Here is a 20,694-nt window from a genome sequence, read left to right as displayed (position 1 = left end):
CAATCGAAGCAGTTGAGGCAGGAACAAACCAAATGTGGGAACATGCAAGATGCTGGAACAGATGTGTCAATATCTCAGCACGCTGAAGAAAATTCCTGTCAGGTTTGATTCAGCATCTCTGGTGTCCAGTTCTTTTGTTCTGCAAACACATAATTTCTCACAAACATTATATAGTTCTAAAGTTATAAATGTATGAGATATGCACGATGCAACTAAATTGTAGGCAAATTTTATCTATGCCAATTAAGAGATTAACATAATACATTTTGAGGATATTATATCCAAGGACTTATTAGCCATATACTGTTGGAGTTCTGGCTGGAGACATTTTTTATGTGTCAGTCAGCTTCAGAGTTGTTCCCAGGTAAAGGGATCATAAAATTATGTTACCTGTTCTGTTTGATCTTCCTTATTTCTCTCTTCTTTTGAGTGGTCAAGGTCTTCAGGTGGTCTTCCTCTGTCATATCTGATTTTTATTAGTTTTGAAGGGACCCATAATTTCTCTTCTCCTGCATGAACATAAGCAAACCCGCTTACCAAGTGTAACACATTCCCTATTCTCCATGGTGAAGTTAGGGTATCTTTGAAATATATAGGCTGAAATAACTTAGCAGGTTTTTTTTCTATGACCCAGTGTCTCTGCACAGGTGTTGTTTGTTGTGCATTAACATTTAAGAAATTTAAGGTCAATAAAGCATTATGTAATCTATCTCTGGGGGTTTTTAATACCCCTCTTTGTTTGTTCAGCATGTCCCTTAAAGTACAGTTGGATCTCTCAATGACTGCTTGACTTGCTGCTGGTGCAGTCAGAGAGAAAAGGGACTCTGCAGCATGTTTCCTGAAGTAGACATGTAGACAGATGAGATGGGGCATTTCGATCTCTGAAGGAGGAGAGCCATTGTTCTGCCTTCAGACCCCTTGTCCCCATGGGAAGAGTGGTCCTTGGGTTAACAGTGGTTACCTGCTGGGGATGTGGGTTAGTATAAAGCAACGGGTTTGGGGGATAAAAGGGAAAGATTCCTGGATCCACATAGGATGTGAGCATGAAGGCAGAAAAGATTGCGACAGGAGGTTTGCTGCAGAGCTTGGGATGAGTTTGGGATGGTGCACCTTGGGGAAGAGACTGGGTAAAAATGTTTGTATGCAAAATACCTAGGCTTGTGGTAGGATGGCCCATGAATTACCAGGTACGCCAGCTTCAGTTGGGGGATTGGATAAAGAGGTGAATATTGGAGGGGGGAGGTTAGGAGTAGACGGTTTGTGAAATCTAAACAAGACATAGGGGGTTGGGAAAAAATTGCTGCATTGGTTTTCTGTAGCAGCACTGAGGTAAGACTGAGTAACTAGATTTAAGGGAAATGGGAAATGGTGAAGGTACTCAGTAATCTATTTTTCTTTCTATTTCTGTTTAGCTGGCATGTCTCCAATGACTATCTGCATCTTTTGGAGGCTGGAATATTAGAATGAGATGAGGGGTGAAAAATTGGGGAAGAGGGTCTTTGAAAACCATTGGGAATTGTGGTAGAGAGGAAAGAGATGTGACAGCAGCTTTCTGGGCACAGAGCTAGGGATGAGAATCTTGAAAGTAGAGATGGCAAAGAACGCTGAGGAGTAGGAGAGTGGAAAGCAACATCCAAAACATTAAGAGAGAAAGAAAATCTCTTTTCAATCAAAGAATGTTTTTCAAAAACTATTAACACACAGATTTAATGGACTGCCTATTGAAATTCTGTTGTCAATATTTACAAGATAGATTTTGGAAGTAAGAGAATACAAGGAACAGGACAGGAGCCTTCCACAGGGGACCTCTGAAACTCTCTACACATCAGGGTATTGAACGAGATACTGAAACTCATAGCCAAACTTTGGGCAGAGTGCAGGAAAGTTTATGGAAGAAGAGGGAGTAGAAAGACCTGGAGAGCATAGGAATTCCACAAGCAGACTAACAGAGCCAGAATATCCTGGGTCCAGGGAAGACTACAGAGACTGATACTGCAACCAAGGACAATGCATGGAAAGGACATAGACCACCTGGTCAGATGAACTTCATAGGCTGCTCAGTTTCGGGCGATGCCCCACATCAGCACCTAAACAACACCTGAGAGAATGCTGGGAGAAAGAGACACAGAGCGACACAGAAAAGGACATCAGGTCTACGCTCTGATCCAGGGGTCAGTTTAATGGATGTCACGTTAACACTTAAGTAGGCAGAAAAGCACAAGCAGTTTCTCACACAGGCAATTTTACTTAGCCAAAACAGAAGAGGGCTCACTCAAGGTTACACAGAACCTGCTGTCTGTTTACCATGGTAGGAAGGAATTTACTATCTAGTTCTCAGGATCAAACCCTTCTGCTGAAGGACTGTCACAGTCAGTCTATGAGACACTGGACTTTGGAATAACGCCAGAGCCAAGAAACTGCTCAGATGCCATTAACTCCAAATAGGCTGACACAAATTTCCAAATAGGTTCCCTAGTAAGAGGGGCAGGGGCTGTCTCTGACTTGAACTCAGTGGCCAGCTCTCTGATTACCTTTCCCTGCGTGGTGAAGCTTAGCCAGGCCACAAAGGAATATGTTACAGCCAGCCATGAAAAGACCAGATAGGCTAGGGTCAGATAGAAGGGGAGGAGGGCCTCCACTATCAAGATACTTGGGAAGGAGCATAAGGAGAGAAGAGAGTGGGGCTGGGAGGAGACAAGGGAAGAAGCTGCATCAGGGATACAAAGTGGATAAATCAAATCGTAAGAAAAAAAGAAAGAAAGAAACAAAGAAAGAAAGAAACAAAGAAAGAAAGAAACAAAGAAAGAAAGAAACTTAATAAATTGTAATAAATAATAACAATAAAACAGAAAGATATCACTCCAGTGTTTAATACACTGAATTTTAAATTTAAAATTAAATAAAACATTTAAAATCAAATAAAAGAAAGAAAAACAAAGAAAGAACGAAAAATAACTAGAATTAGTATGACATCACAAAACACTATAAATACCTTAGGCATTCCTAAGGTTTAAGAACAAACCTGGAAGATTACTATGCTTGACATCAAAGTACACCAAAGAAGCATAATGAAAACAGAAACTTGACATTGGCATAAAAACAGTCAAAGCATATAGCAAAACCACGAACCTGAACATAAATAGATAAAATTATGGCAACAAAACTTATTACAAAGTCTGAAGCAATAATTTTGAAAATGTTTCACCTAAAAAGTACTGTGTCCAGATGGATCCACAGCAGAATTCTGCTGGGCTTTCTAAAACCAATATGGTTAATACTCAAAGCAGTGGAAAAAAAAATTGAAAGTTCAGTTACATTCCTTTTTGATTAAAAACCAAGAATACCCAGATGTTAAAAATTAGGAATAAAAAAAACATCAAAAGAGAAAATTATAGACCAATTTCCCTGTAGAGTATAGATGTATGATTCTCAATGAAATACTAGCACAGAAAATTTAAGATAATATCAAAACAATTATTGATTTAAAATTGATCTTGGTACAAGGTACAATACATAAGAACGGTGTGGTTTTGTTTTGCTATGTGGATAGTAAATGCGGTTTTCTTCTTGGCAAATGTTGGAGAGAACTGTTGCTAAAGGTCCAGAGCAAACCAACAGGAATTTCTGGGAAGTTATTCCCAGTGGAGTTTTCTGGAATGTGTGCAGGAGGAAGCAGTGGTTACTGGAGCAGGGTCTCACGGAATAAAAGTTCCCGGCTAGCTATGGTTTCAGTCTTCATTGTAGTTAGAATTAAGGACATTCAAGGTCTCAGTGAAATAAGCAAGCACTCAAGATGGCCTGATAGGATAAAAGCCAACAAGGCAGGGGATTTAATTATTAGTTCCTTTGCATATCAGAATAGCAAGAGGAAGACTCCGGGAGAAAGACTTAAGTGTACAATGAGCCATGTGCACTATGATCAGCTCCTGTAGACTTCTAAATCCACCAGCTGATAAACCCCAACACTCATGGTGTTAATCTTAGAAAGACAAGGTGCTGCCTGCTTAACTTTCTGTTTGAGCTCTAAACAGTAAGGAGTAAGTAAAACACTCAGGGTCATAATAAACATATCATTTCAATAAAATAAGATTAAACATTTTTACTTTTGATCCAGATCACGTAACTTGGACAAAATTGAGAAAGGACTCATAAGAACAAAGTGTCCAAATGATGGAAAACACAATGAAATGGCAGGATTAATGTTCGCCAGCCACCAACTGTGGTTATGGAAAAGAACAATGCAGCCTCTTAAGATGGAGGAGAGAGTATAAAAAACCAGAAAGGTGGAAACTAGGAGCAGGATGTTCTGGGTGGCCCTGGAGTCAGGGGAGGTTCTGTTGGAACCATGAGTGCTGCGGATGTGTTGAACCCTCTGCTTGTGTCTGTACAGAATGATAATCATAGACATGCTGGACCAGGCAAAGAGCACAGAAAGAAAGACTTCAGGACACACCACCAATACTGCATACAGCAAGTCACTGATTTCATTACGGACAAATATAGTGCAGTATCCATAATCTCGTTTTCTTGTCACATTTTTACTGTTCATACTGATAAATGAGTGCATAATGGAAATGAAATTTATCAACATAAAGAAGACCCAGAGGATGGAAATGGAGGAGCCAATGTACTTGGCAGCTCTGTGTTTATAATCCTCCCAACAGGATTCCCTGGGACTGATCTTCATGACCTGGTAGACACTCAAAACACAGGTGGTGCCAATGGACACACTCCTGCTAATTCCTTGGATGTATATCAGGAATATACAAGTAAAATCTTTAAAAAACTGCTTCAACCCAAAAGCTGACATGGTGTGAGGCACTCCAAAGGAAAGAATGATCAAGGCATTGGCTGCCATTATGTGCAGGAGAATCAAATCTGTGGGCTTTAATATGTGTTTTCTGTAGTAAAGGAGTAGATAGTAGAATATAAAAGACATATTTCCCTGAATTCCAATAATAGTTTGTGATAAAAAAATAATTTGGAATATCAGATTCCAGAAGTCCATACTGAGATTCTACACAATTTCCTTCAGGTTATGGCTCTGGATATTTTTCGATCAAAATGAATAAAAACAGACGTAGTTTGTGGAAGAAGAGGATATTTTGAATCCATGGAGCTACTTGAGGATTGAAACTGAGTCCTTTAAGCTCATTTATTCGAGGCCAACCTACTTCTATTGTAAAATAACATCCTACAAATGTTGACAAAGAACTCAGGTTCCATGTATGTTACTGTGATACTGCTCAATACCTCAGTGGATATATTGATGGAAGGAGAGCCACCAAGTTTCACAGAAGATGCATCATTCAAGATAATATAGAGTTAGCCTACGAAAAACAGTGAAAAGCTGAAATCATACACTAACAAAGAGTATTCCGGTACTTGCTTATATTTGCTAGATATAATGTAGACGAGGATAATTTTCATAACAACAAAAATCTTGAATATATTGATTATTAAGGTATATCTTATCTAAACTTAAAATATAACTAATAAGTAAGTTATAATAGTATTCAAAATATTCCTGTTCTCAGCTGGAGCTATCTTTTGTTTAACCTGAAATGGATACCTTCCTCACCCCACTTTTATCTCTTTCAGGAGAAGTTCCATGGCAAAGTGAACTGCCCTGTTCTCCAAACTCAGCTGAAAATTATATCATTCTGATAAACTCCTTCTTTTTCACTCCTCCTTGCAACTGTCACCTAGGAAGTGTGTTTCTGGGACTGCTCCATGTTTTTCTTTAAATATAATACTTTTATTGATGTTTTGGGGGATTTCACATCATCAGCTCCTATGATATTCACTTCCCAGCCCTCATAGTCCTCACAGACCACTGCTCTGTGCTCTGCTTCTCCCAAGAGTACAACAGTACAGGCCTCAGAGGCAGTGGCTCCATGCTGAGGGCTGGTTTGTGGGGGCCTAGGGTCAGTTCTATTGAGTATTTTACCTGTTTCTTAGCATATCGCCCTGTTGTGAGAGTACACAGACATCAGGCAAGCCCTTTGTGCTGGAGGCCTGCTGATTCAGAAGGAGCAGGAGGACTATGCATTCATCACTGTCAGCTGCACTCAGCTCTGTTTGGCCACCTTAATTCCCGGTTTTGTGAGTTCACTTTTCAAGAGCATCTTATCAAAAGACTTAGATTTTCTTAGTTGTTCCAGAGATACTGTGGGCTCAGCAGATTCCATTTGCCAGTGCATTACTTTTCATAACACGCATGGGTCTGTGAGAATCCTTGAGCAGTCCTAGGAGCTGGTGTGATCTGTTTTTCTGCTTGCTTGCCTCTAGATGTATTCTAGGGATCTTTGCTCAGTCGGTAGGATGTCTCTGTATGTACATGATTTCAGTCTTCACCATTTCAAACAGGATAACCACTTTTCATCTCTTCCCTAAGAAAGACTATTTTCTCCTCCTCTCACCAAACCTTGCTGTAGCTCTAAACACTCGGGGAAAAAAATTCTCCTTGCAAAAAAAAGGTCATTAGAAAAAATCCTACCTGATAGAAATCCAGAAACTAGTGACTGTGTGGTGCCAAGCCCCAGCTGATCCACCTACAATACTTCTCCTGCATATGAGGCTCAGGTAACACTGTAATAGAAGAGGCAGGTGGATTATAAGAGCCAGAGGAACAGTCATCCCAATTTTAAGAATTAACACAAAAGTTAGTTGACCTTTTCCATCCCCTAGTAACAATCATGGGAGCATTGACCTGCAGATCACCTACACAAGCCCAGTGATAGCGCATGATCGATTAACTGTCACACACAAGACCGAAGGATGCCTACCTGTTCCAGTCTCTGCAGGTCTCATGGCCTCATGCTGGAGGTGCACAGATGGTTGCTGCTGGCCAGCTGGGTGGGCATGTACTGAGGTCACCATGCACCAGAAGCCAAGCAGCCACCAAGCTAACATCTGTGGTTGAACACCATGAACTAAGTGTTGTGAGATTTTCCTCTGCTGGAAGACTGCACAGATACTCACAGCTTGTAAAAATAGGAGACAAAAAGGGCACACAAAATAAAATAGATTTAAAAAAAAATCTTTGTAAAAATATTTTCTGATTTTGAAATAAAGGTTTATTTCATAGGCAAATGTGAAGTGCCAATAAGGCTTCTGAGATATTACTAAAATTGAAGTGTTCTAAACATGATCTCTTGTGACAGAAAACTGTCCTATCTGCCAGTTTCATCTCACAAACAAAAGATAGAACTGATGTTATAACTCCACCTGCAATATGCATTGCTCTGATGGCATGGGAAAAGGCTGCATTGGTAACTACAACTTAATAACTAACGCCATTATTCTTCAAAATATGCACAGGAACACTAAATGTATGGTGAAAAGCATAAAAAGAAGGTTAACTTAGTAAAATATCTCCTTTAACATTCTGAGTATACATAGTACTTATTATATTGATAAATGCATTATAAATAAAACGTATAATACATTCAAATAGCAATGATGAATGTGAGATATGTAAAAAGGAATCAGAAAATTGTGTACACTTTAACATTGTCCGAACTGAAATAACGAACTAAGTTTGAGGCAATTATAACTGGAGTGTAGAGCTCAGCCCTGCATAAAGCCTTGTTTTCAATCAACAGCAACAAGAAATAGTGAGGGAAGGCATTGCATCAGGTTGCTTTTAGCAGGAGAGCATGATGGAACCAGGGGAGATCACTCAGGATTCCTTTGGTCCTGGCTGTCATTGCTGATGCACATACTGTTACCTTTCCAAGTGCAAGAGGAAGTTTTCAAGCCATCCTCTCACCACTTGTCATTCATACAAACCTAGTTAAAGTATCTGTAACTAATAAGTGTAGGAAAAATAAGAATACCTTTGGCCAAAGTTTGGCTTTGAGTCTCTGTATCTCCTTTGGTACTCTGATAGGTAGAGTCTTTCAGCGGTCCTATGTGGAAGGCTCCTGTCCTGTTACTGGTCTTCTCCTACTTCTCCTGTCTATTTTGTTTGCCCTTTGGAATGAGGATTGAGCATGTTACCTAGAGTCCCCCTTGTTGTTCAGCATCTTTAGGATTATAGATTTCAGTATGTTTATCCTATATGATATGGCTAATGTCTACGTATAAGTGAGTGTATACCATGTGTGTCCTTCTGCTCCTCGGTTACCTCACAATGTTTTAGTTCTCACCATTTGGCTGCAAATTTCATGATTTCCTTGTTTTTAATTGCTGAATAGTATTCCATTGTATAAGTGTACCACACTTTCTGTATCCATTCCTCCATCAAGATGTGACATCTAGGTTGTTTTCAGATTCTGGCTATTACAGATAAAGCTGCTCTGAAAACAGTTGAACAAAAGTCCTTATTGAATGGTGAGACATATTTTGGGTGCTGGAAAACTTATGGAAGAAGAGGGAGATTGAAAGAACTGGAGGGGACAGGAAATTCACAAGGAGAAAAACAGAGCCAAAAAACCTGGGCCCAGGGGGCCTAGACAGACCAATACTCCAGCCAAGGACAATGCATGGAAAGGACCTAGACCCACTGTTCAGAGGAAGCTGATAGGATGCTCAGTTTCCAAGTGGGTTCTCTAATAATGGGTACAAGGGCTGTCGCTGATATGAACTCAGTGGTTGGCTCTTTGCACTCATCCCCATGGAAGGTGCAGCCTTACCAGGCAACAGAGGAAAATGATGCAGCCAGCCCTAATGAGACCAGATAGTCTAGGGAAGGAGGTCCTCACCTATCAGGGGGAATAGGGAAAGGGGGAGAAGGGGAAGGGTAGGTGGTACTGCAAGGAGATGCTGCAGCGGGGATACAAAGTGAATAATTCATAATAAATATTTTTTAATTTTAATTTTTATATTAATTAGAGTTTATTCACTTTGTATCCCAGCTATAGCCCCCTCTCTCATTTACTCCCAAACCTACCCTCCCTCCCTCATCTCTTCCCATGACTCTCTCCAAGTCCACTGATAAAAAAGGTCTTTCTCCCCCTCTGTCTGACCCTCACCTATCAAGTCTCCTCAGGACTGGATGCATTATCATCCACTATGGCCTGGTAATGCTGCTCCCCCCTAAGGAGGAGGTGATCAAAGAACTAAACACTGAGTTTCTGTCAGAGACAGGTCCTGTTTTCCTTACTAGGGAACTCACTTGGATACTGACCTGCCATGGGCTAATACCTCTTTTCCAGAAAGTTTCATGTGCTATAACCTCCAGGTTTGTGTTCTTATGCATTTCCTATGGAGGTGAAAATATGGTATTTTCAAATATAAAACTCACACTGCAAAGATACTCTACACATCATGTTAGGCAAGATAAATTATCACGTTGACTTATTGCCACAATCCTTCAGCGCCTTCACAGATGGAGTTCATTCCCTGCTGATAAGCACAGTCGCCCTCAGTCAGGGACTTACATTACTGGAGGAAACAGCAGGGACTAGAAAACCATTAGGTGTGCTTATCTTTTATCACTAACATCTCAGCTGTGGAATTGTTCTGTGCATTCTCTCTCTGTTCCACAGATCTCTTTATACCTCAGATTTCTAATACTAGAAATGAACAATTATGCAGGCCAACTTCTTTGCTGCCTCTGCAGCTCAGGCTAAAATTCAGCATACTCACCAGCTTCTTGCCTCTGCAGGATGGTGGGTTCACTGGGCACATCCCAGACTCACTAATAAGCAGTGCTGTAGGAGTCACCTGAAGCCTGAGGTCTGTGACTCTGTGACCTCACCTCCCTCCAGAGCTGTAATTTTCATTTTACCATCAGTGGCAAAAACAATGCTGGCTTTGGGATTCCAAATCATTTTGAATCTTTTCCAGTTGCTAAAAAACAAACATAATTAAGAGTCACTTTTGAACACCTCCATGAGAAAAGGTGTTTTGAGAAACCATGAATTTTCATTTTCATAACAGCTAAAGTTTGACAAGCCTCCCAGGAAAGATGCTAGCAACTTTGAGGCCCATTGAGAAGAATGTTAGAGAAGTCTCCGTATTTTATTTTTTTACAGCCTTTAATGACTTTTATAAACAAAACTAAGCTAAATTCTTTTTTTAAAGGTTTAGAATACTTACTAACAAAATTTTTCTTTGAGTATTGTATACTTTTATGTGTATTTTACTCAAGTTCATCCACCACTATCTCCTTTCCAGTCTCTTCCCTATCCTGCCACCAATTCTCTCCAAACTGCATGTGTTCCAAACAAAGAAGCATCCCACTTATGTCCACTTAGTCAACTGGTATGTGCCTGGTTCTGAGGCATAACTAGAAGCTTGAATAGCCTCTAAATTTCAAAACCCTTAAAAAAATATGATATGTTCTTTCACCTGAAGCCATCTGTGGCAAATATCTCTTCAGCTGCATGTGGTGTTCTTTGTCTTCTTCCTCCCTGCTGGGACTCTGTCCAGCTTAGTCTTCTGGAGTTTTCATGCATACTGTCATAGCAAGAAAATTCACATGGGAACGCGTCATGTTCTGTCTGGACAAAACCTGTTTCCTTGGAATCATCTACTATCTCTGGTTTTGAACCATTTCTGCCTCGCCTGCCTTGATGATCCTGGAGTTTTGGAAGAAAAGTTGTGATATAGATATTTGATTTTATCAGTGCACTTCAGAGTCTCTTATTCTCAGCGTGTTGAATGATCATTCATGACTATGTTAATCAAGAAAGACTGGGGCTTGATACTTCTCTGATGAGGACAGTGGTATGAGCTAATGCCCTGTTGAAAAATAAGAGCTTTGGAGGAAGTTTATTCTTTGTCCACTTAGCTGACTCTTAGTACTGGGTTCATCTCCAGGGTCAGTTTAAATTTATAGCCATATATTTTCACCCTGATAATAGTGCCATGCAGGGGCACCATTTTTTACTTTGGCCTTCAGTTCAGTCATGAACCCACTGATTACTCCCACGATGTTCATGACACTATTGCAACAGTCTTGTTGTTGTTACAGCCCTCAGGGTTCACACCAGGGTAAGATTAAAGATTAAATCTAGGAACATAAAATGGATACAAAAGAGATGAAGCTTCTGCTCAATTTTTCCATGTTCTTTGACTCAACTGAATGTCATCTTTAGCAATGGGGGACTTAACTTATAGAGAGCATAGACTCCCAACATTACAGGCTATTCACATTTTTCTTGGTTGTCCTGAATTTATTTCTTAACTCTCAAGCACCTAACCTGCCCCCATATAGAGCATTAAGGAAAGGAACATGGTCAGCAAAATCTGGAAAGACTACTTATTGAATTAGGAGTAAAAGGGAATTCAAGATGTCACAATTAGCATTTGGGGATCATTAGAACAATTAGTATAATGTAATAAGTTGATTTTATAGTAAAGAAATAAACATATTCTAGGGAAAAATATTGATATTGTGAAGTAAACTTTAAATATTTTAAGAAATATTCTTTTCTATTGAAATTTAAAGAAAATTACATCATTTCTCCTTCTCATTCTTTACTTCAACCTTTTTCATATACTGCCCTCAATCATTCAAAATCATGGTGTCCATTTTTGAATGTCCTAATTATATTTAAAAAATACCTGCTTTGTCCATCCTATATTATTTGTATGTATAAGATTAAATGGATGACCACATGGTATTGGATTACTTTTGGTAGAACTTCCTTAGCAAGACTATTTTCCCAATCTCAGTGTTCCTTGTTTGTCTGTAGTTCTCTGTCTATGACTGAGGACTCATGAAATTCATCCCCTATTTTAGCAAGTCTATCCATGCCATCCTCACTGCGTTCTTGTGTAGGTAGCGACATTGATGAGGCTTCATGGTTTCACCTCTGTAACTTTTCTAAGAGACACATTGTCACAGCAAAGTTCTTCTTCCTCTCACTCTGCAATCTTTTCAACATCTCCTGCACTTTAAACCCTGAGCTTCAAGTGCAGTTGTGTTGTAGATGTGTCAGATAGAAGTGGGCATTTATTTATTATTTATTTAATAATAAATATTTATTATTTATTAATAATTATTTATTAATAATTATTTTTATTATTTATATTTAATTAATAATATATTATTATTTATATTATTTATTAATAATTATTTATTAATAAATATTTATTATTATTAATAAATAATAATATTTATTATTGATATATCTTCTGGTAAAGCTGCTGTTAATCCTAAACAGCTGTATACCCAAATCACCACACAGACACTGGGATTTATTTAATTATCCTAGAACACAATGCTGGGCAATAGTTACCCCATCCTAAACCTCCAAGCCCTCATAGTTTCCTAACATTTAGATTCACTCATTATACTTGCTTTTTGTGAAATCTTAGATCTCTCCTTCAGCTCTGATCTCCTAGCTCTGCCCCCACCTTTTGCCTCCCACTCTGTTCCTCTCCTCTGGCTCCTCTCCTCTTTCCTGTCCTCTGGCTCCTCCCTCTCTTCCTGTTTTCTTTCTATTGCTCAACATTGAGGCTAGTTGCTTTATTTTGGCATGTTTACACAAAGTTGAGACAGGTGATGCTTAGAATAAGTATCACAATGCAATGTCCAGACTGAAACCACAGAGTGGGGGAAAGAAATTAGCATTTGAATGAACAAGGGTAAGGCGTATACATTTCAGAAGAACATTATACTAACATTTCCCCCTTTACATTTCCCCAATAAAAGGCTCCTTTTCTTTCAATACAATAATAATTATAAAATTATGGAAACTATTAGGTAATATCTACATGTGCAATGTCCAGTCAATGTGTATTTAGCAACTTACAAGAAAGTATCTGATTATCCTATCTTGACAATGTAAGACCTGGGGTCTCACAGCTCAGGAGTTCAAGATCGTGCCCTTCCCAGACTCCCACAGACCACAACCCAATGCAAAAGCAAGAGGTTTATTAACCATTGCACAATGGGGTCACCCCTGCCAGTCAGCAAAGAGTGGCACCAGGAGTCAAAGGCCTTTAGGTTTTTAAAAGAAAAATTGTGGGAAATTTGAAGTTGCAGTTTTGGCAATTTAGGATTGGATGAGGAAGCTATAAAGTAAGATAATTGGTTAGTCTTAGGTGCTCAAGCTTGGCCAGTCCCGTCAAGTGTGGATGCAGCTGCAATTGAAGGTGGGGGTGGTTAGCTCATCCTTGAAGATTGGGGACTGCGGACTTTTGGCTGGGGGTCAGAAGCTACTCAGAAGAAGTCTGGGTTCGTTGCTAAGAAATGCTATCTCAAAGACAAGGGTCTGGTCCTTCTTTTTGCTGAGTGAAGGTCATTGCTTGCTCTTTTTTTATATCTGTCCTCACAGAGAGTCACATTTCTCTATTCTCTGGAAAGGTTCTAAGAGGCTTTAGCTTACCTGAACCTAAAACTCAAAACTATAGGCTTTAGAAGACATACAGGTTACAAAATTAGTCTAACCCTTTCAACAAGTTTAAAGTTCTATTCCTAAATTAACTTTTATCCTTATTGGTGTTACCTACATTAAAGGACTTCTTAACTTCTAAACAAGTTAAGCTTAATTTATTATTGTGGCACTATAAGTATTTGGTCTTCAACCCCATCAGAGTCTTGAGAAGGAATAAAATTAATTTTTAGAGTAAATAGGAAGTGCATGTTAGCAGCTTCCAAAAAATAAAAATTGACAGAGACAGTTTGCTGCCTGAACACTCACCCATAACTCTCTGTAACGTTGGAGCATCATCTTCAGCCTTCTGGCTCAGAGTATTTAACAGACATATCTATGAAGCAGGAACTATTTAGGACTTGCTTGCCCTGTCTTGGAAGAGTTCGGCAGTTGACTTGTCCTGCATTTAAGTTTCCCCATTTTTGGCAGAATTTCTCTGTCATGAAGCAAGGGTATTTTCTTTACCCGAGTGGCTCATTTGGCACATCTGAAGCCACCTCCATATGGAGTTTCTTCGGTGATCATTATCTTCTTTCAGGTAGGCAAGGTGCTGCCAGGAGATGACTTGTCTCATTGTCAAAGAAGATTTAAAATAAAAAAGATACTTTTAAGTACCATATTCTGTAGGTCTCCGAAGTTTTTAAGGACTACCCAACTTTATGTAATTGATCTGTCCACAAAACCATATCTATCTTTTAAACCTAGGATGTATTATTCTGTGATAAATTAGACTAGTGTCTGACATGACCATGAGTTGAATAACTAACAATTAACTTGCATTACTTAATATCCTAACCAGTTTTTGATAGCAGTTTAAAAGTATTGGAAGTAACCTTGAAACTGTATCAATATACTAGAGCTTATACCAATGTATCAAAAAATACTTGTTTTGCATCAATATGCAAAATCCTACACCAGAGTTAAAATGAACCTTATTTGAGAATAGCAATTGAAACCCTCAGTTGAGTAGATTCAATAATCTACCTTTTGTCTTATTCCTATAGGATATCCTTGTATACCACGTTCTTTTTAACCCCTTTTCTCCTTGTCTAAGAAAGAAAGATAGAAAAAGGAAAAGAGAAAAATCCCTGAGTCTAACCTTGTGTCACTCTGAATAAGATCATTAATAATTTATAAATATCTCCCAATGACAATAAAATTTCCTAACCATAGCAAACAACCAAAAACATACCCAACCCCCTTTAAAGGCAATTGGACGGCATTCTCATGGATTTCTTCGAACTGACATTTTGGACATGTAGAAATCCTGTTAGGGGGCCCAAATAAAATTGGTAAAAATGGTTAATTAAGCAAGCAATAACATTTGTCGTCCAGTCTTTGAATGTTGAGAAATTTCAGGCTTAATAAAAGTCCTCTGTGGAACAGTCTAAAATGCTGGGCCAATTAAGATTAGTAGCTTTCTTCAAGGCTGTCTTGGGAGCAGGCTTTGATGAGAAACAGCAATCGAAGCAGTTGAGGCAGGAACAAACCAAATGTGGGAACATGCAAGATGCTGGAACAGATGTGTCAATATCTCAGCACGCTGAAGAAAATTCCTGTCAGGTTTGATTCAGCATCTCTGGTGTCCAGTTCTTTTGTTCTGCAAACACATAATTTCTCACAAACATTATATAGTTCTAAAGTTATAAATGTATGAGATATGCACGATGCAACTAAATTGTAGGCAAATTTTATCTATGCCAATTAAGAGATTAACATAATACATTTTGAGGATATTATATCCAAGGACTTATTAGCCATATACTGTTGGAGTTCTGGCTGGAGACATTTTTTATGTGTCAGTCAGCTTCAGAGTTGTTCCCAGGTAAAGGGATCATAAAATTATGTTACCTGTTCTGTTTGATCTTCCTTATTTCTCTCTTCTTTTGAGTGGTCAAGGTCTTCAGGTGGTCTTCCTCTGTCATATCTGATTTTTATTAGTTTTGAAGGGACCCATAATTTCTCTTCTCCTGCATGAACATAAGCAAACCCGCTTACCAAGTGTAACACATTCCCTATTCTCCATGGTGAAGTTAGGGTATCTTTGAAATATATAGGCTGAAATAACTTAGCAGGTTTTTTTTCTATGACCCAGTGTCTCTGCACAGGTGTTGTTTGTTGTGCATTAACATTTAAGAAATTTAAGGTCAATAAAGCATTATGTAATCTATCTCTGGGGGTTTTTAATACCCCTCTTTGTTTGTTCAGCATGTCCCTTAAAGTACAGTTGGATCTCTCAATGACTGCTTGACTTGCTGCTGGTGCAGTCAGAGAGAAAAGGGACTCTGCAGCATGTTTCCTGAAGTAGACATGTAGACAGATGAGATGGGGCATTTCGATCTCTGAAGGAGGAGAGCCATTGTTCTGCCTTCAGACCCCTTGTCCCCATGGGAAGAGTGGTCCTTGGGTTAACAGTGGTTACCTGCTGGGGATGTGGGTTAGTATAAAGCAACGGGTTTGGGGGATAAAAGGGAAAGATTCCTGGATCCACATAGGATGTGAGCATGAAGGCAGAAAAGATTGCGACAGGAGGTTTGCTGCAGAGCTTGGGATGAGTTTGGGATGGTGCACCTTGGGGAAGAGACTGGGTAAAAATGTTTGTATGCAAAATACCTAGGCTTGTGGTAGGATGGCCCATGAATTACCAGGTACGCCAGCTTCAGTTGGGGGATTGGATAAAGAGGTGAATATTGGAGGGGGGAGGTTAGGAGTAGACGGTTTGTGAAATCTAAACAAGACATAGGGGGTTGGGAAAAAATTGCTGCATTGGTTTTCTGTAGCAGCACTGAGGTAAGACTGAGTAACTAGATTTAAGGGAAATGGGAAATGGTGAAGGTACTCAGTAATCTATTTTTCTTTCTATTTCTGTTTAGCTGGCATGTCTCCAATGACTATCTGCATCTTTTGGAGGCTGGAATATTAGAATGAGATGAGGGGTGAAAAATTGGGGAAGAGGGTCTTTGAAAACCATTGGGAATTGTGGTAGAGAGGAAAGAGATGTGACAGCAGCTTTCTGGGCACAGAGCTAGGGATGAGAATCTTGAAAGTAGAGATGGCAAAGAACGCTGAGGAGTAGGAGAGTGGAAAGCAACATCCAAAACATTAAGAGAGAAAGAAAATCTCTTTTCAATCAAAGAATGTTTTTCAAAAACTATTAACACACAGATTTAATGGACTGCCTATTGAAATTCTGTTGTCAATATTTACAAGATAGATTTTGGAAGTAAGAGAATACAAGGAACAGGACAGGAGCCTTCCACAGGGGACCTCTGAAACTCTCTACACATCAGGGTATTGAACGAGATACTGAAACTCATAGCCAAACTTTGGGCAGAGTGCAGGAAAGTTTATGGAAGAAGAGGGAGTAGAAAGACCTGGAGAGCATAGGAATTCCACAAGCAGACTAACAGAGCCAGAATATCCTGGGTCCAGGGAAGACTACAGAGACTGATACTGCAACCAAGGACAATGCATGGAAAGGACATAGACCACCTGGTCAGATGAACTTCATAGGCTGCTCAGTTTCGGGCGATGCCCCACATCAGCACCTAAACAACACCTGAGAGAATGCTGGGAGAAAGAGACACAGAGCGACACAGAAAAGGACATCAGGTCTACGCTCTGATCCAGGGGTCAGTTTAATGGATGTCACGTTAACACTTAAGTAGGCAGAAAAGCACAAGCAGTTTCTCACACAGGCAATTTTACTTAGCCAAAACAGAAGAGGGCTCACTCAAGGTTACACAGAACCTGCTGTCTGTTTACCATGGTAGGAAGGAATTTACTATCTAGTTCTCAGGATCAAACCCTTCTGCTGAAGGACTGTCACAGTCAGTCTATGAGACACTGGACTTTGGAATAACGCCAGAGCCAAGAAACTGCTCAGATGCCATTAACTCCAAATAGGCTGACACAAATTTCCAAATAGGTTCCCTAGTAAGAGGGGCAGGGGCTGTCTCTGACTTGAACTCAGTGGCCAGCTCTCTGATTACCTTTCCCTGCGTGGTGAAGCTTAGCCAGGCCACAAAGGAATATGTTACAGCCAGCCATGAAAAGACCAGATAGGCTAGGGTCAGATAGAAGGGGAGGAGGGCCTCCACTATCAAGATACTTGGGAAGGAGCATAAGGAGAGAAGAGAGTGGGGCTGGGAGGAGACAAGGGAAGAAGCTGCATCAGGGATACAAAGTGGATAAATCAAATCGTAAGAAAAAAAGAAAGAAAGAAACAAAGAAAGAAAGAAACAAAGAAAGAAAGAAACAAAGAAAGAAAGAAACTTAATAAATTGTAATAAATAATAACAATAAAACAGAAAGATATCACTCCAGTGTTTAATACACTGAATTTTAAATTTAAAATTAAATAAAACATTTAAAATCAAATAAAAGAAAGAAAAACAAAGAAAGAACGAAAAATAACTAGAATTAGTATGACATCACAAAACACTATAAATACCTTAGGCATTCCTAAGGTTTAAGAACAAACCTGGAAGATTACTATGCTTGACATCAAAGTACACCAAAGAAGCATAATGAAAACAGAAACTTGACATTGGCATAAAAACAGTCAAAGCATATAGCAAAACCACGAACCTGAACATAAATAGATAAAATTATGGCAACAAAACTTATTACAAAGTCTGAAGCAATAATTTTGAAAATGTTTCACCTAAAAAGTACTGTGTCCAGATGGATCCACAGCAGAATTCTGCTGGGCTTTCTAAAACCAATATGGTTAATACTCAAAGCAGTGGAAAAAAAAATTGAAAGTTCAGTTACATTCCTTTTTGATTAAAAACCAAGAATACCCAGATGTTAAAAATTAGGAATAAAAAAAACATCAAAAGAGAAAATTATAGACCAATTTCCCTGTAGAGTATAGATGTATGATTCTCAATGAAATACTAGCACAGAAAATTTAAGATAATATCAAAACAATTATTGATTTAAAATTGATCTTGGTACAAGGTACAATACATAAGAACGGTGTGGTTTTGTTTTGCTATGTGGATAGTAAATGCGGTTTTCTTCTTGGCAAATGTTGGAGAGAACTGTTGCTAAAGGTCCAGAGCAAACCAACAGGAATTTCTGGGAAGTTATTCCCAGTGGAGTTTTCTGGAATGTGTGCAGGAGGAAGCAGTGGTTACTGGAGCAGGGTCTCACGGAATAAAAGTTCCCGGCTAGCTATGGTTTCAGTCTTCATTGTAGTTAGAATTAAGGACATTCAAGGTCTCAGTGAAATAAGCAAGCACTCAAGATGGCCTGATAGGATAAAAGCCAACAAGGCAGGGGATTTAATTATTAGTTCCTTTGCATATCAGAATAGCAAGAGGAAGACTCCGGGAGAAAGACTTAAGTGTACAATGAGCCATGTGCACTATGATCAGCTCCTGTAGACTTCTAAATCCACCAGCTGATAAACCCCAACACTCATGGTGTTAATCTTAGAAAGACAAGGTGCTGCCTGCTTAACTTTCTGTTTGAGCTCTAAACAGTAAGGAGTAAGTAAAACACTCAGGGTCATAATAAACATATCATTTCAATAAAATAAGATTAAACATTTTTACTTTTGATCCAGATCACGTAACTTGGACAAAATTGAGAAAGGACTCATAAGAACAAAGTGTCCAAATGATGGAAAACACAATGAAATGGCAGGATTAATGTTCGCCAGCCACCAACTGTGGTTATGGAAAAGAACAATGCAGCCTCTTAAGATGGAGGAGAGAGTATAAAAAACCAGAAAGGTGGAAACTAGGAGCAGGATGTTCTGGGTGGCCCTGGAGTCAGGGGAGGTTCTGTTGGAACCATGAGTGCTGCGGATGTGTTGAACCCTCTGCTTGTGTCTGTACAGAATGATAATCATAGACATGCTGGACCAGGCAAAGAGCACAGAAAGAAAGACTTCAGGACACACCACCAATACTGCATACAGCAAGTCACTGATTTCATTACGGACAAATATAGTGCAGTATCCATAATCTCGTTTTCTTGTCACATTTTTACTGTTCATACTGATAAATGAGTGCATAATGGAAATGAAATTTATCAACATAAAGAAGACCCAGAGGATGGAAATGGAGGAGCCAATGTACTTGGCAGCTCTGTGTTTATAATCCTCCCAACAGGATTCCCTGGGACTGATCTTCATGACCTGGTAGACACTCAAAACACAGGTGGTGCCAATGGACACACTCCTGCTAATTCCTTGGATGTATATCAGGAATATACAAGTAAAATCTTTAAAAAACTGCTTCAACCCAAAAGCTGACATGGTGTGAGGCACTCCAAAGGAAAGAATGATCAAGGCATTGGCTGCCATTATGTGCAGGAGAATCAAATCTGTGGGCTTTAATATGTGTTTTCTGTAGTAAAGGAGTAGATAGTAGAATATAAAAGACATATTTCCCTGAATTCCAATAATAGTTTGTGATAAAAAAATAATTTGGAATATCAGATTCCAGAAGTCCATACTGAGATTCTACACAATTTCCTTCAGGTTATGGCTCTGGATATTTTTCGATCAAAATGAATAAAAACAGACGTAGTTTGTGGAAGAAGAGGATATTTTGAATCCATGGAGCTACTTGAGGATTGAAACTGAGTCCTTTAAGCTCATTTATTCGAGGCCAACCTACTTCTATTGTAAAATAACATCCTACAAATGTTGACAAAGAACTCAGGTTCCATGTATGTTACTGTGATACTGCTCAATACCTCAGTGGATATATTGATGGAAGGAGAGCCACCAAGTTTCACAGAAGATGCATCATTCAAGATAATATAGAGTTAGCCTACGAAAAACAGTGAAAAGCTGAAATCATACACTAACAAAGAGTATTCCGGTACTTGCTTATATTTGCTAGATATAATGTAGACGAGGATAATTTTCATAACAACAAAAATCTTGAATATATTGATTATTAAGGTATATCTTATCTAAACTTAAAATATAACTAATAAGTAAGTTATAATAGTATTCAAAATATTCCTGTTCTCAGCTGGAGCTATCTTTTGTTTAACCTGAAATGGATACCTTCCTCACCCCACTTTTATCTCTTTCAGGAGAAGTTCCATGGCAAAGTGAACTGCCCTGTTCTCCAAACTCAGCTGAAAATTATATCATTCTGATAAACTCCTTCTTTTTCACTCCTCCTTGCAACTGTCACCTAGGAAGTGTGTTTCTGGGACTGCTCCATGTTTTTCTTTAAATATAATACTTTTATTGATGTTTTGGGGGATTTCACATCATCAGCTCCTATGATATTCACTTCCCAGCCCTCATAGTCCTCACAGACCACTGCTCTGTGCTCTGCTTCTCCCAAGAGTACAACAGTACAGGCCTCAGAGGCAGTGGCTCCAT

General features: G+C 39.1%; 2 protein-coding genes across 2 annotated transcripts; both read right to left on the bottom strand.

Annotated features, from left to right (window-relative positions):
• Positions 1 to 4,099: 4,099 nt before the first annotated feature.
• On the bottom strand, positions 4,100 to 5,008 carry LOC129676330 (vomeronasal type-1 receptor 2-like). The gene has a single exon (XM_055606689.1). The coding sequence runs from the start codon at positions 5,006 to 5,008 to the stop codon at positions 4,100 to 4,102; it is 909 nt and encodes a 302-aa protein (XP_055462664.1).
• A 13,886-nt stretch (positions 5,009 to 18,894) lies between these two features.
• Positions 18,895 to 19,803, bottom strand: LOC129676331 (vomeronasal type-1 receptor 2-like). Its single transcript, XM_055606690.1, has one exon. The coding sequence runs from the start codon at positions 19,801 to 19,803 to the stop codon at positions 18,895 to 18,897; it is 909 nt and encodes a 302-aa protein (XP_055462665.1).
• Positions 19,804 to 20,694: the final 891 nt, after the last annotated feature.

The sequence above is a fragment of the Psammomys obesus genome, unplaced genomic scaffold (genome assembly GCF_907164565.1).
Source record: "Psammomys obesus unplaced genomic scaffold, mPsaObe1.curated_primary_1811, whole genome shotgun sequence".
Lineage (NCBI taxonomy): Eukaryota > Metazoa > Chordata > Mammalia > Rodentia > Muridae > Psammomys > Psammomys obesus.
This window is presented reverse-complemented; position numbering and strand designations above follow the sequence as displayed.

What these genes read in the sequence shown, in the direction of transcription:
- LOC129676331 (XM_055606690.1), bottom strand. Translation starts at nt 19,803, where the DNA reads ATGGACTTCTGGAATCTGATATTCCAAATTATTTTTTTATCACAAACT.
- LOC129676330 (XM_055606689.1), bottom strand. Translation starts at nt 5,008, where the DNA reads ATGGACTTCTGGAATCTGATATTCCAAATTATTTTTTTATCACAAACT.